A 24,261-nucleotide genomic window follows, 5' to 3' on the forward strand; every position below is an offset into this window, starting at 1 on the left:
ATTTGGTTTCTTTGCAGTTTTCAGCCATTATGTATAAAGCTGCTATGAACATGTGTATACAAGACTTTGTATGTCATATGTTTTCATTTCTCTTGGTTAAATACCTAGGAGCGGAATGGCTAGATCATTTGGTAGGTGCATGTTTAACTTTTTAAGCAACTTCTAAACTATTTTCCAAAAGGGTTGTACCATTTTACATTCCCACCAGAAGTGTATGATACTTCCAGTTTCTCCACATCCTTGCCAGCGGTTGGTAGGTCAGTCTTTTTAGCTTTAGCCGTTCTAATAGATGTTGCAGTGGTATCTCATTGTGGTTTTAATTTGCATTTCTCCAATGACTAATACTGTTCAGTGTCTTTTTATGTATTTTTTGCTATCCATATATTTTCTTTGCTGAAATGTCTGTTCAGATGTTTTGCCTATTTTTTCATTAGATTGTTTGTTGTCTTACCATTGAATTCTGAGAGTTCTTAATATGTTCTGGATACAAGTCCTTAATCAGATAATGTGTTTTGCAAATATTTTCTCCCTGTCTGTGGCTTATCTTTTTATTTTCTTAACTGTCTGTTGAAGAGTTTTTTAATTTTAATGAAGTTCAATTTTTTTCTTTTATGAATCATGTTTTTGGTGTTATATATAAGAGATCTTTGCCTAACCCAAAGTTGTAAAGATTTTCTCCTATGTTTCTAGAAGTTTTGTAGTTTAGATCTATGATAACATTTTGAGTTGATTTTTGTGTGTGGTGTGAGGTATAGATTGAAATTTTTTTTTTTTTTTTGCCTGTGATATCCAATTGTTCTAGTACCATATGTTGAAATGACTACCCCTTCTCCACTGAATTGCCTTTGCGCTTTTGTTGAAAATAATTGTGGGGCTATTTTTGCACTGTTTATATTTTCCATTGATCTGTTGGTCTATTTTTACACCAAACCACACTGTCTTGATAACTGTTGCTTTAATAAAAAGTCTTGAAATCAGGTAGTAGTAGTCCTCCAACTTTGTTGTTCTTTTTCAAAGTTGTTTTGACTGTTCTAGATCCATTGCATTTCCATATAAATTATAGAATCAGCTTGTCAATTTCTACAAAAAAACTGCTGGGATCTTTATTAGGATGATGTTGAATCCATAGATCAATTTGGGGAGAATTGACATATTAACAATTTTGAGACTTCCAACCCATGAACATGGTATATATCTCCATATATTTAGGTGTTTTTAAATTTCTCTCAACATGTTTTGTAGTTTTCAGTGTACAGGTTGTGCACATCTTTTCTCATATTAATCCCTAAGAGTTATGAAATGTTATTGTAAGTAGTATTATTTTTTATTTTAATTTTCAGTTGTTCATTGTTAGTAAATAGAAATACTATTGATTTTTTTTACATCAATCTTTTATCTTGTAACCTTAATAGATAGATTTATCAGTTTTAGTAGCTTTTTTGTTGATTCCTTTGGATTCTCTACATAGACAATCGTGTCACCTGTAAATGAAGATAGTTTTTCTTTGTTTCCAATCAATGCCTTTTCTTATTCTTTCCTGATCACACTGGCTAGAATCTCTAGTACAGTGTTGAATAGAAATGGTGAAAATAGATATCCTAGCCAGTTCTCAATCTTAAGGGGAAAGCCTTCAATTATAATATTAGCTATAGATTCTTTGTATAATCATCAAATTGGGGAAATTTCTTTCTATTTCTAGTTTGAGAGTTTTTTTTTTTCATTGAGAGTGAATGTTAAATTTTGCCAAATGCTTTTTCTGCATCATTTAGATGATCATATGGTTTTTCTTATTTAGTTTGTTAGTATGGTGAGTTACATTGGTTGATTTTTGAATGTTAAATCAACCTTCCATCCCTCAGATGAACCCCTCTTGAGTTGTCATGTATTATATTTTTTACATATTGTTGGATTCTGTTTGCTAAAATTTTGTTAAATATTTTTACATCTATGTTCATGAGGGATATTGTTATATGGTTTTCTTTTCTTGTGATGTTTTTGTCTGGTGTAGGTATCAAGGTAATACTGGCCTTATAGAAGAGGAAGTGTTTCCTCTTCTTCAGTTTTTTGGAAGAGTTTATGTAGAACTTGTACTGTGTTTTCCTTAAATGTTTGGTAGAATTCACCATTGAGGCCTTCTGGGCCTGCATGTTTCTTTTGCGGAAGGTTTATAGCTACAAATTCTATTTCTTTAACATATATAGAACTCTTCAGGTTTTCCATTTCTTCTTGAGTAAGCTTTGGTTTAGTTTTGTCTTTCAAAGATTTTGTCCATTTCACTTGAGTTCTTGAATTTATTGGCATAAAGTTGTTTATAATACCCTGTTATTATCATATTAATATCTGTAAGATATGCAGTGATATCTCCTCTCGTCATTCCTGATATTGGCAGTTTTTTTCCTAAATGGAAGTACTTGTCATGTCTTGCAAAAATCACAATGATTGTACAGTGCCTATGGTAATTTGTATATTCTTTAATTCTTTTATTGGCATTAATAGTACATTGTTAAAGAGTAAAGATGATTAAATTTCTCTTATATTGGTAATTTTTTTGTCTTTTTCTCCCCCTGGTCTGTCTGGCTAGAGGCTTATTAATTTTATTGCTATTTTCAAAGAACCAGCTTTGGTTTTCATTGATTTTTCATTGTTTTTCTGTTTCCTACTTCATTGATTTCCACTCTGAGCTTTATTATTTCATTTCTTTGGTTTACTTTGAGTTTCATTTGGCATTCTTTTTTCTATTTGCTTAAGATGAAAGTGGAAGTCATTGATTTGAGACCTTTTTTTCTTTACTAATATAGGAGGTTAGTATAAATTTCTCCTGAAGTACTGACTTAGTAGCATTTCACAAATTCTGTTGCTATATTTGCATTTTCATTCAGTTCAAAATACATTCTATTTCCCTTTTGATTTCTTCCTTGCCTCATGGGTTATTTAGATGTATATTTTTCAGTTTCCAAATATTTGGGCATTTTCCAGATTTTTATGTTATTGATTACTAATTTAATTCCATTGTGATCAGAGAATATACTTTATACAATTTGAATCCTTTTAATTTTATTGAGAATTGTTTTGTGACCTAGAATATGGTCTATCTTGGTAAATGTTCCATGTACACTTGAAAAGAATGTGTGTTCTGCTGTTGTTAAGTGGAGTGTTCTATAAAAACCAATTAGGTCAGGTTGATTGAGAGTGTTGATCAAGTCTTCTATATCTCTACTGATTTTCTGATTTCTTGTTTGATCAAATATTGAGAGAGGTGTGTTGAGATTTCTGCCTGTAATTTTGAATTTGTCTGTTTCTCCTTGCAGTTCTATCAGTTTCTTTTCCTCATGAATTTTGAAGCTCTGTTATTAGGTATATAGACATTTAGGATTGCTGTGCCTTTGTGATGAATTGACCAATTTTTCATTATCACATGACCTTCTTTTATCCCTGGTAATATTCTTTGCTCTGAAGTCTACTTTATCTCATATAATATAGCCATTCCACCTTTCTTTTGATTAGTTTTGGCGTGGTATATGTTTTTCCATTCTTCTACGTTTAACTGATTTGTATCTTTGTATTTAAAGTTGGTTTCCTGTAGGCAGTGTATAATTGGGTGTTGCTTTTTTAATCCATTATGACAATTTCTGCTTTTTGATTTGGATATTTAGATTGTTTACGTTTAATGTGATTATTGATATGGTATGGTTAGTTTTAAATTTACCTTCTTGTTATTTGTTTTCTATTTGTCCCATATGTTCTTTATTTCCCTTTTCCTACTTTTCTGCGTCCTTTTTGATTGAGTATATTTTGATTCCATTTTATATCCTTTTTTGGCTTGGTAGCTATAACTCATTGTTTCCTAATTTTAGTGGTTGCTTTAGAGTTTATAGTGTACATCTTTAATTTATTTTAATCTACCCTGAAATTATATTATACATCACTTCCATTTTTCCTCACTCAGTCTTCATGCTATTATTGTCATACATTTAAATTCTACATATGATATAAACTCCACACTAGATTGTTAGTATTTTTGTTTCAACAGTCAATTATTTTTAAGAGATTTAAATAAATAAATTAAAAAACGCTTTATATACCCAAGTAGTTACCATTTCCAGTATTATTCATTGTTTTGTGTAGACATAAATTTTCATCTGGTGTCACTTTTTTCTGCCTGAAGAACGTTCTGCAACATTTTATGTACTGCAGATCTGATTAATTGTTTTAGCTTTTCTCTGTCTGAAAAAAATCTTTATTTTTCCTTCATTTTTGAAAAATATTTTTGCTGAGTTTATGTTGGTATTTTTTCAATATTTTAAAAATGCTGCTCCTCTATTTTCTTGCTCTTTTGTTACCAATGAGAAATCTTCTATCACCCTGTATTTATTCTTCTGTACATAATGTATCTCTTTTTCTCTTAATGCTTTTAAGATTTTACTATCGCTGGTTTTGACCAACTTGGTTTTGATATGCCTTGGTGTATTTTTCTTCATATTTCTTGTGCTTGGAATTCTTTGCATTTCTTGGATCTGTAGGTTTATAGTTTTCATAAACTTTGGAAAAATTTTGGTCATTACTTCTTCAGATATTTTCTCCCTCCCCCCTCTGTCTCCTATTCTTTAAAGACTCCAGTCACATGTATATTAGGTTGCTGGAAGATATCTCACAGTTCATTTACACTCTGTTCTGTTTTTTATTACTTGTTTTCTCTGCATGTTTCATTTTGGGTAGTTTCTGCTGCTTTGTCTTCAAGTTCACCAGTCTTTTCTTCGATAATGTCTAATCTTCTGTTAATCCCATCCAGTAAATTTTCTCCTCAGCTGTTGTGGTTTTCATATCTAAGAGCTTAATTTGGGTCTTTTTTTGTATATTTCATATCTCTATATAACATGTTTAATAAACATAACATGTTTAATCTTTACTCTAGCTTCATAGAACCATATTCTACAGAACACAGTTATAATAACTTTTAATGCCTTTGTCTGCTATTTGCAATATCTGTGTCAATTTTGGGTCAGGTTTGATAGACTGAATTTTCTCTTCATTGTGGATATGTTTTCCTTCTTTGAATACATGGTATTTTTTGTTCAATGCCAGACATTGTGAATTTTACTTTGAGAATATTTTTGTATTTCTGCAAATATTCTTAAGTTTTGTGCTGGGATGCAGTTGAGTTACTTAGACATAGTTCCTTTCAGATCTTGTTTTAAAAATTTGTTAGGTTGGACCAAAGCAGTGTTTAGTCTAGGGCTAATTGTACTCTACTCCTGAAGCAAGACCCTTCTCAGTACTCTACCCAGTGCCCTACAAATTATAACATTTTTCACTGTTGGCTGGTGGGAATGGGCACTGTTCCTGGCTCTGGGTGAGCTCTGGCTCCTGTTCCCTTTAGTGCTTTTTGTTTATTCTTTCCCAGTCTGGGTGGTTTCCTCATATGCATGCTCTGATCAGTACTTTACTGAATTCTTCAGGGGAACCCTCTGCAGATCTCTGAAGTTCTCTCCACTCACTCCAGTACTTTCTCTGATAAATCTAACTGCCTTGGTCAGACATTTGGCTCCATATCCTCAAGTCAGGAAGTCCATTAGGCTCCAGCTTAGTTCTCCTTCCCTCTACCATAGCAGGGCAGAAGGAGCAGATAAGAATGACATCTGGTTTGAGGCCAGGTTTTGGAGACATTTGGGTACTGCATGGAAGAATCAGGACTTAATCCTATAAGATACATTGAAGTTGTATGTCAGGAAAATGCAGATGACCTGAGCCAGTCCTTGCTGAATATGTTAAGCAGTAAGTGGGGAGAGTAAAGGATGTTTAATTTTCTGCTTCTGGCCTTGCTACCAAACCACAAATCATTGAGGAAGTTGCCCTTCATGACTTAGTGTCCTCACCAGTAAATGGATGGTTCTTGATACTGATCAACTACTGTATCCTGTCAATGGCCAGAGACGATTTCTCCAGAAAGGCTCTAGGGTAACCAAGTGACAGCATGGCACAATACAAGGAAGATTCAGCCCCTTTGCTTCCAACTGATTTTTCTATAGAGGGGAAGAAACAGGGAGCCAGGCCTCCATTCTCAGATGACCACCAAGGTGTGGGTGATGGAGAGTCACAACTGATATGTAGTCGGTCTGGGGCTTTGTTTCTCAAAGCGTAGTCCCCAGAGTAGTAGCACTGGCATCACTTGAGAGCTTCTTAGAAATGCAGACTATCAAGCAGTTTGTGTAGATCTACCATCAGAAGCCTCACTGTGACAGGAGCCGCAGCTGATTCATGTGCACATTAAAGCTTGAGGTGTACTAGTGCCTCTAGTCAACAATAATATACTGTAACTTAAAAATGTGTTAAGAGAGTAGACCTCATGTTAAGTGTTCTTTCCGCAATAAAATCAAGTTTTTGAAGTTTGAGGAGCACTGTTTTGAATGTGAATGGTTACACATGCCCTCTAGTGGCTGCCCAGCAACTTCACAGAGTTTTTAAATGTTTTCTCATTTTAGGACCTTTGCGCAGAACTGCCGAAACATTGAACATTTAAACCTCAATGGGTGCACAAAAATCACTGACAGGTAAGTAATGAAAATTAGTTTGGTGATTAATTGGCCATGGGGAGAGTGAGGGGAGAGAAACATGGTTGAAAATATCTTTAGTGCGTCTGCTCTTTTTCAGCACGTGTTATAGCCTTAGCAGATTCTGTTCCAAGCTGAAACATCTGGATCTGACCTCCTGTGTGTCCATTACAAACAGCTCCTTAAAGGGGATCAGGTAGGAGTACCTGTTGTTTGTGGTCATGAGAAATACCCAAAGCTATGAACATTCTGGTGTGTCTGAAACCTTTCTAATGGTCCCATTGGAGCAGGAAATAGGCGACTTAGACAGGTGTCAGAGGTTCTCGCTCCTCTGAATTGCTTGTAATTTACTAAACTCAAAGTTGGTAATAAACTCTCAATAGGATAGACTGCACATGCGTGGTTTTGTTTTTTGTTCTCTCAGTGAGGGCTGCCGAAACCTGGAGTACCTGAACCTCTCTTGGTGTGATCAGATCACGAAGGATGGCATTGAGGCACTGGTGCGAGGTTGTCGGGGCCTGAAAGCCCTGCTTCTCAGGGGCTGCACACAGGTACCAAGGGGTCAATACAGTCGTGTTCGTCTAACATGTCTCTAACAATAGGTGTGGGCGCTTCGTTACGGAACTTGCTGTTGCATTTCTTGGTGCTCCACTGTTCCCTCACCTGGCTCCATCCCTCTTTTGTTTTCTCTCTCCACTCAGCTAGAAGACGAAGCTCTGAAACACATTCAGAGTTACTGCCATGAGCTTGTGAGCCTCAATCTACAGTCCTGCTCAGTAAGTAGCGTGCCTTTCCTGTGAGCACCCCCTGCTCCATGTTCTCTCCCTTGGGAGTCTGCTGCAGGCCCCACTATGAAGCGCCCTAGGCAGGGGGGATGATTGCCGCACCCTTATTTCTTCTGTGCCCTTATATGATCTATCAATTTGCTACATGACGAGAAAACAGCAATCTGAACAAAAATGCCAATAGAAAACCACTGACATTTTCCCTAAAAATAATATAGCCCGAGGTCTTGGTTTATTTTGAGATGTCAGGAATGCTGTGAACTAGTCACTAACCTAAACAATTCATGGTAAGGTCTCAGTGTCTTTTTTTTACTTATAAACTTGGAATGATGACACCTCTCACGTTGTTTCAGTGAATAAAATGAAGTAACAGATGGGAAAATGCTTTGAAAAAGAAAGGGCATCTGCAAGAGCAAGGTGTAATTTTCATCAGAGCATTAGCCTCTGAAAAACTATTGTTCTTTCTTCACTGCCGTAGTAAATATTGATAATTGAAGACGATACTTGCTACATCCTACTGGGTTTCTCAAGGGGAACGTCAGTTTTGAGTAAAGTAAGAGAAATCCTTTGTGTTTGGCATTTAGTGAATGAATCATAAATCTTTCGAGTCCCTGATGGTGGGAGATAAAACAGAACTACCTTTGAGAAAAATATTGACCTTACGGGACTGTACTGGTCAAAAACAGGACCTTGAATTGCATGTAGGATAGTACTGGCAGATGTCTTGAAGTATAATATAAATGTGCATGCTTATTTCTACATAAATTAGTATATTTAAATAAAGATATTATTTTGTGTCTCCTGGCTAAACTCATGGAATTCTAAGCCATTTATCAATAATTTAGTGATTTATTTAATTTTGCTGTTTTCTAAAACATTTGAGGAAATAGTGTAAATATACACATAGGATTTATGTGGTAGATATCTAAAACGTTAATCTGTAGAAATTCAACCAAAAATTAATGTCACTTAACCAGACAGGTCTCATGAACTCTTTATTTAATCTGATTTTTAACACAAGTTTGTGAGTTTTTCCTGAAAAAAAAATCAGATAACTCTGGGGAGGGAAATGAAATTTTAAAATTTCACCCTTCGTTAGTAATGCTAGAATATTTTAAAGCTATGCGGAGATAACAATACATCTACCCTGTATTTCATCTCATTTTGTTTAAATTTTTAGGATAAAATGCTAGTAACTGACAACCCAAACTAATCCACTGCCAGTAGGTCCTGTTTTTCTGCTGCTCTCATTTCAGTATTGCTGGTGCCTTCTTATTTTCCTTCCTGTTTTGGTTTTCCCCAGCGCATTACGGATGAAGGTGTGGTGCAGATATGCAGGGGCTGCCACCGGCTGCAGGCCCTCTGCCTTTCTGGCTGCAGCAACCTCACAGATGCCTCTCTCACAGCCCTGGCTTTGAACTGCCCAAGACTTCAGTGAGTGCGCCACACTTTTGCTTTGCAGCCCAGAGCTTGGCTGGGCTGACTGAGAGGGCTTCCTGCAGGAGGGGAAAGGCTTTCCAGTAGGAATAGGTGGTGGTGGAGAAGGTGGTGGTTGTGTTGTTGTTGGCTTTTGTCAGATGGATTAGGGTGGGACAATGTGTAATCCGGTTCATTTAGGGATGTACGGGAAAAGACTAACCTCTCCACCACCAGGGAATGAGATCCTTAATTTCTTGACAGACTTCACGTTTGCCCACTTGATTTGCCTCATGCAGTTATTACTTTGATATCAGAGTGATCTGATAGTGAGCAGAGTGATAGCCTGGCATCCCAGTGTCACCAGGTTCTCCTCTAAAGCAGCTGCTAAATGGACGGAATGGGGGAGAAATCACAGTCTCCTTGTTCATCATCTTCCCCTAGCAGGAAAAAAAGCTTTGTTTTAACAAATAATGATTTATTTTCTGATTATCCATGTAATACTGTGACTATTAAAACTTTAATAATGGCAACAAAATACTAATCATAGTTAACATCAGTAGAATTCATATATATTCCAGGCTCTGTATTAGGCACTTTTATAAGCACTATCTCATTTAATCCTTACCACATCTCTAGGAGATAGGTACTATTATTCTTGCTTGTTTTGCAGACAAGAAACTCAGACTCAAAGAAAATCACATAGTTTATCCTGGGTCATGTGATGAGTAAGAAGTAAAACTAGAATTTGAACTTACAGAGTTTGACTTCAGAACCAGCAATCTTAACCCCTATAAAGAGGCAGAAAAACAGCTACTTGTTTTGTTAGTCTTTACTTATCAGTGAAACTGGTCCATTTCTTCATGCTGCACCAGTTACATATCCTTTAAGGATTGTCTGTTTCTTTCTTTTACCCATTTTTCTTACTGTTGTATTAGAGAAGATTCTAGATATTTTGATATTTCTGCATAGTAGAAGGAATCTTGGTAATCAAAACTGGTCAGAAAGGAGGTCAAAATTATTGCTATAAGTATTTAACTTAACAATGGTGTTTATGAGCCAACCCTGATGGCCTAGTGGTTAAAATTCAACGCGCTCTGCCTCGGTGGCCCGGGGTTTGCGGGTTCAGATCTTGGGCGCAGACCTACACCACTCATCAAGCCATTCTGTGGCGGCAACCCACATGCGAGGTGGAGGTAGACTGGTGCAGATGTTAGCTTGGGGCCAATCTTCTTCAAGGAAAAAAAGAGGAGGATTGGAAACAGATGTTAGCTCAGCACGAGTCTTTCCCAGCAAACAAACAAACAAACAAAAAGGTATTTATGCATCCATCCCTGTTAAGCATGAGTATTGAAAATTAACTCATTTTTTTGCTTTGGCTGCAAATTTTTAAAATTTCCTTTAGGGTAACTGGGAATTTCAATAAATACAGTATATGTCAAGATGATTTTATTGAGTAACAGTTCATTTTAATTGTATTTAAAAGTCAAAAAATATTGGAATAATATTTAAAAATAGCAGCAAAAAGAAATAAAAATAAAAAAAAAATAAAAACAACAGCAGCAACAATGTGCTGTATTGTGGGAAGATTCCTGGATTTACTATTTGAAGCTGGGATAGGACTGTGGGACTTAGAGCAGGCCACATTCGTCCCTAAGCCCCGTTTTCCTCATCTGTCTAGTGGTGACAGTATTTGCATTTACGACCCTTTTGCCAGAAGCAAAAGTGTGTCAAAGAGCGGAATAAACTCAAGAATGTGCATCATAAAGTAAATGTTTCTATTGTTAACCAGTCGCTACTTTTTTCTCCCATGCACTCCTTATCCCAGGATTTTGGAGGCTGCCCGATGTTCCCATTTGACTGACGCAGGCTTTACACTTTTAGCTCGGGTAAGGTAGAGGTTTTAAAACACAAAACCATACTGTGATTCACTTCCCTCATTCAAAGTGACTTGGAGTGGTTTTGGAGAGTGCAAAAAAATACCTTCAGAAATGACAGACATCAAGTAGAATAGAGTCCTCGGGGTGCATTTTCCGTTTTTTCCAGTTGGCCAGAAAACTAGGGAGGTCCTGTAGAGGGTTCTCTAGCAAGTTTAGACTTCACTCTCACTTGGTCAGGTGGGACCAGACTGAGAGGAACCTCCTCCCTGGCAGGAGATGCCCTTCCTCATACAGATCCCGGCTCAGCTTCTCAGCAGCTTCCCCTAACTGGGCTGTGCTCTGCCTCTGCTCCCTCTTCCAAATTGCCCTGCAAATGCCAACCACCGTGGGGCTCCCTATGGCCTGCTGCTGGGAACCTCTGTCCTCCTGGGGTGCTGATACGCTCTTCCTCCTACCCCAGCCCTCACCTGCCCACACTGTGCATGAGTACCCCATTACCATGCCCTCCCAGAGCCTAGTCTATGGCTAAAATTTACATGCTGATACCTATGAGCCACCAGGAAGGTGTAGGCAACTACCTTTCCAGGATGAGAGAAGGAAATGCAGCCCAGGGCAGCCCTATTCCCATTTCCAAAGTGAATATGATTCAAAGGGCACCTGCTCAGAAGTGCTGGGTCACTTTAGGAACTGAGCACACTCCTTAATGGAAGAAAACAGGGATACTAGGCCAGTACCAGTGTTGCCCTAACCACTGACTGCATGGTGGGGGATGTCTTATGGACTCTTTCAGAACTGCCATGACCTGGAAAAGATGGATCTTGAGGAATGCATTCTGGTGAGTGGACTCCTTTCAGCCCTGCAGCCAGGGACTGCTGACATAGCCAGAGACTGGCTACTGTCTGGACCCTCCTTGCCCCAGCATAGGTGTCAGAGCTTGGGAACTCATGAGGGCCATGGCAGTGGGATGCATAAACTTTGGGCTATTCTCAGTCATCAGACAGAGCTACAGCTGAGAAGTTCAGGATAGCTCCATCATTTGCCCAACATGTAAAAAAAAAAAAAAAAGACTCTTATTTTCACAGAATTTAAAGGAGAAAACTTGCATGTCCAGTGATGAGGTGAGTCTACAAAGAAGAATCCTGGAGGGCCCTCCTTGCCCTCTCCCTCTTTGTTCCCTGTCCCTAGGCCCCCTTGGGGGCACCAGAGGAGAGACCAAAGAACAGCTTTGCATCTCCAGGAGTGGGCAGATTTGAGGTTGCTAGTAAAAAGAGGAGCTCCCGGCCCAGGTGTGCTTGAGATTAGTTTTTAATTCTCTTTTGCAACTTGGATTCTTGTGTTCAGGAGAAGCCAGGATTAGGTGTTAAGTTCTGGTGTAGAAGCCACACTGACACAGCGTGTTTCTCTCTAGATAACCGACAGCACGCTCATCCAGCTCTCCATTCACTGTCCTAAACTGCAAGCCCTGGTGAGTCTGAGTTCTTTGTGACATTATTCACCTTTTAGGAATGAAAGAACCCTGCCACTACAGCAAGAATCTGTTTGGGTTTCCTTTCTGTAGAGGTATCATCACTCTTGGTTTCAGAGATCTCTTAGTTGGGCTAACTTGGGAGGCGGGGTATCTAAATGTTACTGGTTCCATTTTAGGATGTGAACCTAATATAGAGATCCATGTCCTTACCACTTCATGTTCATCATGTCAGGTAGAGTGAAAGTTAGCATGTTAAAATGATATAATCTAAAACAAAAGATTGAGGCCCTCCTTGTGCTGTATTTACATTTCACATCTGCTCATATGTATATCTCGATAGGGGGAAAAGGAATTAGAATATATTGAAAGATCCAAAATGAGTGGTGAACAGTGTCACTGACACTCTTAGCCATGCAGACATCTCATGCTTTTTTCACATCCAGCTATCAGAGTCTGGAGCAGGGATGGAATCCCCATTGGTTGAGCAAGCCTGTGTAAACTGTGCTGCCTACATCTGTGCTGGATACATTGTCTCATTTAATCTCATCCACAGCCCTGTGGCGCAGGCACTGTGGACATCCCCATTTTATCGGTGAAGAAACTGAGGCTCAGAGTGGTTAAGGAACTTGCCCAAAGTTACACAGCTGCTCAGAAGCCCCAGATCTCTTGGCCTCCATGGGGTCTGGTCTGTCCACTGCCCTGAGATACACAACAGAGTTTTCTTAAGTCCGCTGTCTCTGTCATTTTTGAAACTTGCTCTGTCCTCAGGGACTAGAATTTTGTAACATCGTTAAAGCTCCATTTGGCCTTGAGTTACTCTCCCCCCCAGTTTTCCGTGTTTTCACATTAGCTCCGGATACTTTTTCCCTCAGGCACAAGTGCAGCTGGGCTTTGAACAGCTCTAGGACTCTCTTTAAGAGTTTGGGGTCAGATTTCAGAGATTAGTCAGGAACCTCTCTGTATCCCAATTCTGTAAATTTTTCCCTGTACACAATGTAGATAATTTGTAGCTCTAATGATGTCTTTGCTCACAAATTGGTTCAGATCTGGTTCTATAATTGACAGAACCTGTTACTCAGATGTGCTTTCTCCTTTTATCCTCTCCACCCTTTTGTCCTCGACACCTCCTGCCTCTCAGAGATGTGGGGAAATTTAGGAGCCTCAGGCTTTATTTCTTGCTTTAATCTCCTTCCTTTCTGCTGCCCAAGGGCTATCTCTGTCCTACCCTGAGGTACCCTAGACTTAGACTCCCACTCCTTCATCAGTGTCCACAAGAAGTCTCCCCTCTTATCAGGACAGAGGGGCCGAAGGAGGGATTACACAGAACCAACGAGGGCTTCCACTAGCTCCCTAACTCCTGCCCTTCTCCTGCCTCCTCAGGAGTGCAGGACCCACCCCAGCGACTTGTCAGGGAGTGTCTTCCAAATAAGTAGTGTTCTCCCCAGCAGAGATTCTGGTGACTAAAAATCTTCTCCGTCTTGTCCTCTATCTTTCTATAAGCTACTTCCAGAAAGGGGACTTAAGAGTAAAAGATAAGCTATAATAAAACCAGAAGTCCAAAATAAGAGCCCAAAATGAAAAACACGAAGGATTATTAGCAGAAAAGCAGGGAAACAATTGCAGTTGAAATCTACACTTAGCTTTGAAGATTCCTACTAGCCAAGACAGAAAAGGGAAATGCTATGGAGTACATTTGTTCCATGTCCATCTAATTCACTCTACAGACACCTCTTGAGGACCACCACGTGCCAGGCACTGTTCGAGGCACTGGAGAATAAAAAGATAATTCATCCGGAGAGAGAAACTTTATCCTCACTCTTTGAAATTCCAGAGAAGTATGTGTCTGGATCCTTGTTTAACAGATACTCAAGGAGCACTACCTACTTTGATAATGGACAGTAATAGCAGTGCCTCTGTCAACCCTCAGGTAAAGCTGAGGGCAAGTGAAAGTGCAGGTGTTGTTGGAGGTGCATTTCTACTGCATCAGGTCCCACAGTGCAGGTGTGCAGCCAGCTTGCTCTCCTCCCTGATGAAACGGCAGCTCTGGGAGAATTTAGGATGGCAGGCATTGAGTGCGCCAGGTGAAATGTGCACATCTCTTCTCCACAGGCCTCATACTGGAGCAGGCGGCTGCACAGGAGCAGCCCAGTCCCCACTGTAAGGAAACTCGTCTTATTGAGGGAGGGTCAGACAGTGCTCTCTGTGAAAAAGCTGGGCACAGGCTGCTGTGGAGGTCCACATCAGGGATTCCTTCCCTAGCCTGCAGAGATCGGAGGAGGCAGTACTGTTGGGGGGAAAACTCCATAGACTCAGAATTTTGAAATATGGCTTTTATCTTTTACTAAAGATCTGCAAGCAGGAAGAAATGAAGGAAGTGACCACCAGCCCAAAGCCAGGTGACTATCACACCTCAGTTCCTAACACTTCAGGCTCCCAGGTTGTCCTTTAGATGTGAACGAGACAAGTGTGCACACACACCACCCCTTCCAGGAATCACTTCTGTGATCCTCAAGGGAGGAAGGGCCTTGTACTCACACAAAAGCAAAATTCAGAAGGGTATTTGAAAGGGAATACTGATCATGTTCATTTGAAAATTAGTCAAATATACATTTGCGAACAAGGGGAATTCCAGATTCAAAAGAATACAGAGGTGTAGGCCCTAGAAGGATCTGTAGAGAGTCATGAAATTTGTTTAAAGGAGGTTAAGGATCCTTTTTGTTACTCCAGTTTTTAGGTTGTAGGGTGTGTCATCAGCAGGTTCTGTTGATTATGGAGGGGCTGGTTTCCTCTTCAATACCAGAGCCAGTTTTTTGGGCTTTTTAAATCATATTATGCAACTCATTGGTCGTAGAAGCTATCCAAGAAGAATTTTAGCAGTCTTTTATGTTAAAGAATAAGGAGTGTAGCCAAAAAAGGAAATATATTACTTTCTTCATTGCTATAAAGTTTTATTTTTCATCGTGATTTATCAAAACACAATGATGATGTATAGAAAGCCAAGTCCATCAGGTGTCAAATCAGTCACTCTCCCTTCAGAATGACAAGTACACAAGTTATCCAGCTAGTAGAAAGCCTGCTCTTGGGGATATGAGACAATCTTGTTACCAAACCACTACTCACTGCTGTAGAGAAAAATAAGGACGCAAGACTTGGTAACATTTAGATGAATATTTCCTCCAATATAAGTGGAAACATTTAAGAACTTTGAAAATAACAGTGTAAAATAGAATGTATGTTGTTTCTATCTCAATTCAATGCCCCATAGTCTGACCAGCATCTCCTGTCTTTCCCACTCATCTCTTCTGTTACCCAACTGCAAAAATAATTTAATCTAAATGGAACCCATTGATCCCATCATCTTTTCATTGTCAATCCCAATTTGATGTCCCCCCCTCCACTCAGCCTAAATTCTGTGGTCAATTATTAAATCACTCCGTTGATCCTCAAGATTTGCCTTCTTCACTTAGCAAAGCTCTCATCCTGTTTAAATCTAATTCTCAGCTACTGAGCCAGTTTTCGAAGCAAGAGTGAGGTAGAAAAGGGCTTGGGGGCATTTTACACAGAGGAAACAGTGTTCTTTCTGGGATCAACAAAAGCTGTAGCTGGGTTTTAGAGTGAGGGAGGAAGGAGAGGCGATGAGGCTGAATGGGAGACAGGGACCAGAGCCTCTTGGGCACGGTTAAGGAGGGTAGACTCATTCCTCTTAACTGTTTCTGTGAGGCTCAAAAAGGCTGACAGTGAGAAGCTGCGGTGGGGTTCACAGTCTGAAGGGCTGCTGTTCTGTGGCACCACTTGAAGGAGAGTGGACCAGCCTGTGTTTTGCTCCCAAATTGAGGACCCTGGTTTATTTAGACCTTCTAGTTAGCTTAGAATGTTGAGATTCACTAGACTCATTAGACTGCTCCCAGAACCCCCCAAGCAGAGTGACTTCATACACACTTATGGGGAGCTGCAAGTCTGGCACCAGCTGCTGGGACCAAACCCCATCTCCAGTACACAGTAGCCCTCCCATGGCTAAGACTTTTAGTTTATCCTCACTAAGGTCTTATCCTACAATTTGGGTGCATACAAATTTGTGATTGTTATGTCTTCCTGATGAAGTGACATTTTTATCATTATAAAATGTCCCTCTTTATTACTGGTAATACTCTTTGTTTTGAATTCTACTTTATCTGATATTAATATCAGCCTTTTTATGCTTAATTTTTGCATGGTATATCATTTTCTTTCAACCTATCTGTGTTATCATATATGAGTGTCTTGCTGTTAGCCCGTCTGATAATCTCTATCTTTTAATTGAAATGTTTAGTCATTTATGGTTAATATAATATTGATATAGTTGAGTTTTTTCTCTCTTTTGTGTTCTATTCCTTTGTTCCTCCTGTCTGGTCTTCTTTTTGGGTTAACTAAATATTTTTTAAATTTCATTTTAATTTATTTATTGGCTTTTTAGCCATATCTCTGTGCATTGATTTATTTTTTGTGGTTGCACTGTTAGCCTTAGATTTTAAAAGTTCTTTCCATAAATCCAAGGAAGCTTTCCTCAGTGGGAATTCAGGGGGAGTGTAGGATTTGATTTAGACTGTCAACTCCCAGAGGACTGAGACGGGATCTTCTAGCCTCTAGCACCACCTCTCTCCTCTAGTACCAGCTCCTTGCACTAGGCTTTCAGGGGAACCCACTTGAAATCCTCTTTTGGAACAAGAGGGGTATAAACAAGCTAGCCCAAGTCTCAAAATCAGGCACAAAAACTTAATGTGTGAGTGATGAGGATGATCCCTACAGCTGTGGTGCTCAGGTCCCAAGGATTGCAGCCCTTCTCAGGAGACTGCCAGCTATTCCCTGGCCCTGCCAGAGCCCCACCATAAGAAGCTGCTTCTTTGGATGGAAGGAGCAGGTCAGGGATTCCTGCAGTCAGGAATCCCAAACTTCCCCCAAGCGCTCCTTACTCACTCACAGTACAAGCAACCTTGTCAAGGCAGCCTGGCCAGCTCCTTCAGTATCAAACCACCAAATTCAAAGAGATAAGGGGGAGAGAAAGGGTGCTTGTTGTTAGAACAGGTCTCTAGGGAAGATTCTGGGTCCTGGGGAAGAGGAGAATGTCTGGATTCCTAAGATCATGGCCTACCCCAACTTTGACAGACAAGTGGCTTGGTTTTTTTTTTTTTTTTTTCACATTTCAGCTCAAATTATTTTCAGTCCCTGGCCTTCCCTGGGGAGCACTGCCCAGGATGTATGATACACACACGCTTCTGCATCCTCAGAGACCCCTAGCAACCTAGAGGAAGTGGAAGGAGAAAGGGGTGAGAAAATAGAAGCTTGAGTACTATCATGTCAGCCTCCTATCTCTGCTATAAGTGAACTTCCTTAGCTTTAAATGACAATAGTGAGTCCTTTCCTATTGTAATCACTTTGAATGTAGATGGGTTAACGTCCCCAATCAAAAGACACAGAGTGCTAAATGGATTAAAAAAAACATGACTAGGTTATATGCTGCCTACAAGAAACTCACTTTAGACTTAAGGACACACATAGGCTGAAAGTGAAGAGACAGGAAAACATATTCCATGTGAATGGTAACGAAAAGAGAGCAGGATGGCTAAACTGACATCAGACAAAATAGACTTCAAGTCAAAAACTGTCATAAGAGACAAAGAAGGACGTTACATAATAATAAAAGGGTCAATCCACCAGGAAGATATAATAATTATATATACACCCAACAACAGATGACCTAAATATATAAAGCAGACATTGAAAGAACTGAAGGGAGGAATAAACAGCAATACGATGATAGGAGGAGACTTCAATACTCCATTTTCAATTCTGGATAGAACTACCAGACAGAAGATCAATAAGGAAACATAGGACTTGGACACCACTATAGACCAGATAGACCTAACCTAACAGTCATAATAAGAACATTCCAACCAACAACAGCAGAATACACATTCTTCTCAAGCACATATGGATCTTTCTCCAGAGTAGATCACATGTTAGGTCACAAAACAAGCCTTAACAAATTTAAGAAGATTAAAATTATACCAACTATCTTTTCCCACCACAGTGGAATGAAACTAGAAGTCAATAGCAGAAGGAAAACAAGAAACTTCAAAAAATGGTGAAATTTAAAAATACGTTGAAACAAATGAAAATAAAAACATACGAAACTTATGGGATGCAGCAAAAGCACTACTAAGAGTGAAGTTCATAGCAATAGATGTGTACATTAAAAAAGAAGAAAGTTCTTTAACACCTAACTTTACATCTCTAGGAGCTAGAAAGGAAGAACAAACCAAGCCCAAAGTTAGCAGAAAAAAGAAAATAACAGATAAGAGCAGAAATAAATAGAAAAAAAATAAATGAAACTGAGAGTTAATTTTTTGAAAAGATAAACAAAATTGACAAACCCTTAGCTAGGCCAACTATGAAAAAAAGACAAGTAAAATTAGAAACAAAAGAAGAGACATGGCTAATGACACAAAAAGGATCATAAGAGATGACTAGGAACAGTTACATGCCAACAAACTGGATAACCTAGAAGAAATGGATACATTCCTAGAAACATACAACCTACTAAAACTAAACCATGAAGAAATAGAAAGCCTAATCACACCCATAACTAGTATGGAGATTGAATTGTTAGTCAAAAACCTCCTAACAAAGAAAATTGCAGGACCAGATGGCTACACTGGTGAATTCTACCAAACATTTAAAGAATTAATGCCAGCCCTTGTCAAACTTCTCCAAAAAATTGAAGAGGTGAGAACACTTCCAAAGTCATTTTATGAGGCTAGCATTACCCTGATACCAAAGCCAGACAAAGACACCACTAGAAAACTACAGGCCAATATTCCTAATGAATATAGATGGAAACGTCCTCAATAAAATACCAGCAAATTGAATCCAACAGCACATTAAAAGAGTCAGTCACAACCAAGTGGGATTTATCCCTGGGAAGCAGGGATGGTTCAACAAATGAAAATCAATTAATGTGATACGTCACATCAACAGATTAAAGGCTCACAATCACAAGATCATCTCAATAGATGCAGAAAAAGCACTTATGAAATTCTACATCTATTCATTATAAAAACTCTCAACAAACTAGGGAATAGAAGGAAAATACCTCAACATAATAAAGGCCATACATGAAAAGCCCACGGCTAACATCATACTCAATGGTGCAAAACTGAAAACTTTTTCTCTAAAATTAGGAGCAAGGCAAGGGTGGCCGCTCTCACTACTTCTATTTAACGTAGTACTAGAAGTCCTATCCAGAGCACTTAGATAAGAAAAAGAATTCAAAGAATCCACATGGGAAAGGAAGAAGTAAAATTATCCCTGTTTGCAGACAACATGTTGTTATATACAGAGAACTACATTTAAAAAACTGTTAGAACTAGTAAATGAATTCAGTAAAGTTACAGGATACAAAATAACATAAAAAATACGGTTGCATTTCTATACACTAACAATGAACTATTTGAAAAAGAGATTAGGAAAACAATCCCATTTAAAATAGCACCAAAAAAAAAAAAACATAGGAATAAACTTATAAATCTTTCACCTCCTTATTTATACTGAGAACTACAAAACGTTGATGAAAGAAATTAACAAATGGAAAGACATCCCGTCTTCATGGATTGGAAAATTTAATATTATTAAAATGTCCATACTACCCAAAGCGATCTATAGATTCAATTCAATACCTATCAAAATTCCAAGGGCATCTTTTACAGAAATAGGATAATTCTACAATTCATATGGAATCACAAAAGAACCCAAATAGCCAAAGCAGTCCTGAGAAAGAACAACAAAGCTGGAGGCATTACACTTCCTGATTTCAAACTATATTACAAAGGTATCAAAGTAATCAAAACAGTATGGTACTGGCATAAAGACAACAGATAGACCAGTGAAACAGAATAGAGAGCCCAGAAATAAAGCCATGTGTATATGGTCAACTAATTTTCAACAAGGATGCCAAGAATATACACTGGTGAAAAGGTAGTCTCTTCAACAAATGGTCTCGGGAAATCTGGATATCTACATGTGACAGAATGAAAGTGGACCTGTATTTTACACTATATATAAAAGCCAACTCATGGGGCCAGCCCGGTGGCACGGCAGTTAAGTGCACATGCTCTGCTTCGGCGGCCCAGGGTTCGCAGGTTCGGATCCCAGGCACGCACCGACACACTGCTTGTCAAGCCATGCTGTGGTGGCGTCCCATATAGAGTAGAGGAAGATGGGCATGGATGTTAGCCCAGGGCCAATCTTCCTCAGCAAAAAAGAGGAGGATTGGCATCAGATGTTGGCTCAGGGCTGATCTTGCTCATAAAAAAAAAAAAAAAGCCAACTCAAAATGGATTAAAGACTTAAACGTAAAACTTGAAACTATAAAACTTCTACAGGAAAAGCAGGGGAAAAGCTTCATGACATTGGTCTTGTCATTGATTTCATGGATATGACACCAAAAGCTCAGGCAACAAAAATAAAAATAAACAAGTGGGACTGCATCAAACTAAAAGGCTTCTGTAAAGGAAACAATCAACAGAGTGAAATGGCAACCTGCAGAATGTGAGAAAATATTTGCAAGCCATGTATCTGATAAGGGATTAATCTCCAAGTTATGTAAGGAACTATATAACTCAATAACAAAAAATCTAATAATCTAATTAAAAATGGGCTGAAGACTTGAATAGACATTTCTCCAAAGAAGATAAACAAATGGCAAACAGGTATATGAAAAATGCTTTTCAGTAATCATCAGGAAAATGCAAGTAAAAGTCACAGTGAGATATCACCTCACACCTGTCAGGATGGCTGTTATCAAAAAAAGACAACAAGTGTTGGTGAGGATGTGCAGAAATTGGAACCCTTGTGCACTGTTGGTAGGAATGAAAAATGGTACAGCTGCTATGGAAAATAATATGGAGGTTTTTCAAAAAAATTAAAAATAGAACTACCATAAGATCCAGCAATCTCACTTCTGAGTATATATCCAAAAGAATTGAAATCAGCATCTTGAAGAGATATTAGCATTCTCGTTTTCATTGCAGCACTATTCACAATAGTTAAGATGTGGAAACAACCTAAAAGTCTATCAACAGGTGAATAGATAAAGAAAATGTGCTATATACATACAATGGAATACCATTCAGCCTCAGAAAAGAAGGAAATTCTGCAATGTATGACAACATGGGTAGACATTGAGGATATTATGCTAAATGAAATAAGCCAGACACAGACAAATGCTGCATGATTCCACTTATATGAGGTATCTAAAATAGTCAAATTCATAAAATCAAAGACTGGAATGTTGGTTACCAGGAACTGGGAGTGGGGCAGAATGGGGAGTTATTTATCAATAGGCATAAAGTTTCAGTTGAGTAAGATGAATAAGGTCTAGAGATCTGCTGTACAACACTGTACCTATAGTCAACAATAATGTATTGTACACTTAAAATTTGTTAAAAAGATAGGGCTCGTGTTTTTAGCATAATAAAATTAAAAAAAAAGACAAATACTGTATGATTCCACATATTTGAGGTCAAATATAGTAGTCAAATTCATAGAAACAGAAAGTAGAATGGTAGTTGTCAGGGACTGACGGAGAGGGGGATATGGGGAGCATTGTTTAATGAGCATAGAGTTTCAGTTTTGCAAAATGAAAAAGTTCTGGAGATCCATTGTACAATAATGTAAACATATTTAACATTACTGAACTGTATACTTTAAAATGATAAAGATAATAAGTTTGTATTTCTTTTTACCACAATTAGAAATTTTAAAGAAAGAAAGGAAATGGTGAAAGAAGGAACCTTAGGTTATCAGAAAGAAAGAACAATGGAAAGAGTAAGGAAAAAATGTGTGTAAATACAAGAGACTTCCTTTCAAGTTTTCTAAATTTTATTTGATTGATGAAGCAAAAATTATAACATTGTCTGATATGGTTCTCAGTATATGTAGAGGAGGTAATTAAGACAATATATTATAAATGAAGAAGAGTGAAAGGACTCAATGGGAGGTAAAGTTTCTATTCTCAAACTGGTAAACGATTGACACCAGTAGACTGTGATAAGTTATGGATGTATAATGTAATACCTAGAGAAACCACTAAGAAGTCTACAGAAGAGAAACTCAAAACACAATAGATAAATCAAAATGGAATTCTAAAAAAATGTTTATGTAACCCATAGGAAAGCAGGAAAAAGAAAACAGAAAAGAAAAACTGAAAGAACAGGAAAAAAAAGGGGGGGGGCAGACTTAAGCCCAAACATATCTTTAAGTATAAGTGGTCTAAATATACCAACTAAAAGGTAGAGATTGCCAGAGTGGATAAAATAACATGATCCAACTATAAGCTATAACAAACTCACTTTGAATGTAACAATATAGATTGGTTGAAAGGGAAGAGATATACAATGAAAACTTTAAACAAAAGAAAGCAGAAGTTCTTCTATTATTTACAGTATACTTCAGAGCAAGGAAAATTACCAGGGACAGAGAAGGACATGACAATGATAAAAGGATCAGTCCACTAAGATGACATAGTGATCCTTAATATATACGCACTAAACAACAGAGCTGCAAATTATGTGAAAAAACTTGATAGGGCTGAAAGGAGAAACAGAAAATCCACAGTTATAGTTGAACATGTCAGTATGCTTCTCTCAACAGTTGATAGAACAACCAGACAGAAAACCAGCAAGGATGTAGACCTCAACACTGTTAACAAACAGGGCATTTATAGGACACTCTACCCAACAACAGCAGAACATTCTTTTCAAGAGCCCATGGAACATGTACCAAAATAGACCATATCCTGGGCCACACACACCTCAAAAAATTTAAAATCATTGAATCATACAGAGTGTCTTCTCTGACCACAATGGGATCGAACTAGAAATCAGTAACAGAAGATAACAGGAAAATTTCTGAAGACTTGGAAACTTAACAACACACTTCTAATTAATCCTTGAGTCAAAGAGGAAGTCTCAAGGGAAATTTCTTTTTTAAAGAGCTAAACTGAATGAAAATGAAAACAGAACATTTAAAAATATGTTGGATGCAGCTGAAGCAGTGCTGAGAGGGAAATTTATGGTGTTAAATGATTACATTTAAAAAAGTAAAATCTTGATAATCTTAAACTCACCACCACGAAAACAGAAAAAGAAGAGCAAAATAAACCCAAAATAAGGAGGAAGGATATGTTAAAGATAATAGTAGAAATCAATGAAATTGAAAAGAGAAAAACAATAGAAGAAAATCAGCAAAACAAAAAGCTCATTGTTTGAAACAGACCTCTAGCAAGAGTGACAAAGGGAAGACACAAATTACTAATGTCAGGAGTGAAACAATGGTGCTATGATCTGGATGTTAGTGTCCCCCCAAAATTCGTATGTTGAATCCTAGCCCCCAAAGGGGATGATATTAGGAGGTAGGGCTTTGGGGAGGTGATTGGTTATAAGGGCTCCCTCATGAATTAGATAAGTGCTCATATAAAGGAGCCTCCAGAGGGATCTTTCACCCCATCCACCAAGTGAGGACACATAAGAAAGCACTGGCTGTGAACCAGGAAGGGGGCCCTTACCAGCCACTACATCGGATCTGCTGGCACCGTGATCTGGAACTTCCAGCTTCCAGAACTATGAGAGATAAATTTCTGTTGTTTATTGCTATAGCAGCATGAACAGACCGAGACAAGGGGTATCACCACAGACCCTACAGACATCAAAAGGATGATAAGGGAATACTAGGAACAGTCTACATAAATCAATTTGACAACTTAGACCAATACCTTTAAAATCACAAACTAACACAACAATTCAATATAAAAAAGATCATTTGCATAGCCCTGTAAGTGCTAAAGAAATTTAATTTATATATATATATATTATATATATATATAATAATATATATATATATATTTTTTTTTTGGTGAGGAAGATTGGTTCTGAGCTAACATCTGTGCCAATCCTCCTCTATTTTGTATGTGGGATGCCACCAGATCATGGCTTGATGAGCAGTGTGTAGGTCTGTTATAATTTTTAAACTCCCCAAAAAAGAAATCTCCAGCTCCAGATGGGTACATTGGAAAATTCTGCCAAATATTGAAGCCAATTCTACACAATTTATTCCAGAAAATAGATGACAGA

General features: G+C 38.2%; 1 protein-coding gene across 4 annotated transcripts in view; it reads left to right on the forward strand.

Annotated features, from left to right (window-relative positions):
- Window positions 1-24,261, forward strand: part of FBXL2 (F-box and leucine rich repeat protein 2) — a 132,052-nt gene that overhangs the window by 68,669 nt on the left and 39,122 nt on the right. For 2 of the 4 annotated variants that reach the window (XM_058554670.1, XM_058554676.1), the window contains 8 exons: window positions 6,480-6,548; window positions 6,630-6,744; window positions 6,973-7,099; window positions 7,250-7,324; window positions 8,637-8,767; window positions 10,578-10,638; window positions 11,420-11,464; window positions 12,038-12,094. In XM_058554670.1, coding sequence (XP_058410653.1) covers window positions 6,524-6,548; window positions 6,630-6,744; window positions 6,973-7,099; window positions 7,250-7,324; window positions 8,637-8,767; window positions 10,578-10,638; window positions 11,420-11,464; window positions 12,038-12,094 — 636 coding nt within the window. In that variant the 5' untranslated portion in view covers window positions 6,480-6,523. Of the gene's footprint in view, window positions 1-6,479; window positions 6,549-6,629; window positions 6,745-6,972; window positions 7,100-7,249; window positions 7,325-8,636; window positions 8,768-10,577; window positions 10,639-11,419; window positions 11,465-12,037; window positions 12,095-14,444; window positions 16,234-24,261 lie in introns of those variants that run through there. The other 2 variants (XM_058554660.1, XM_058554652.1) reach the window with 2 other exon arrangements.

Source organism: Diceros bicornis, chromosome 2, assembly GCF_020826845.1.
Source record: "Diceros bicornis minor isolate mBicDic1 chromosome 2, mDicBic1.mat.cur, whole genome shotgun sequence".
In the NCBI taxonomy this organism is placed as follows: Eukaryota; Metazoa; Chordata; class Mammalia; order Perissodactyla; family Rhinocerotidae; genus Diceros; species Diceros bicornis.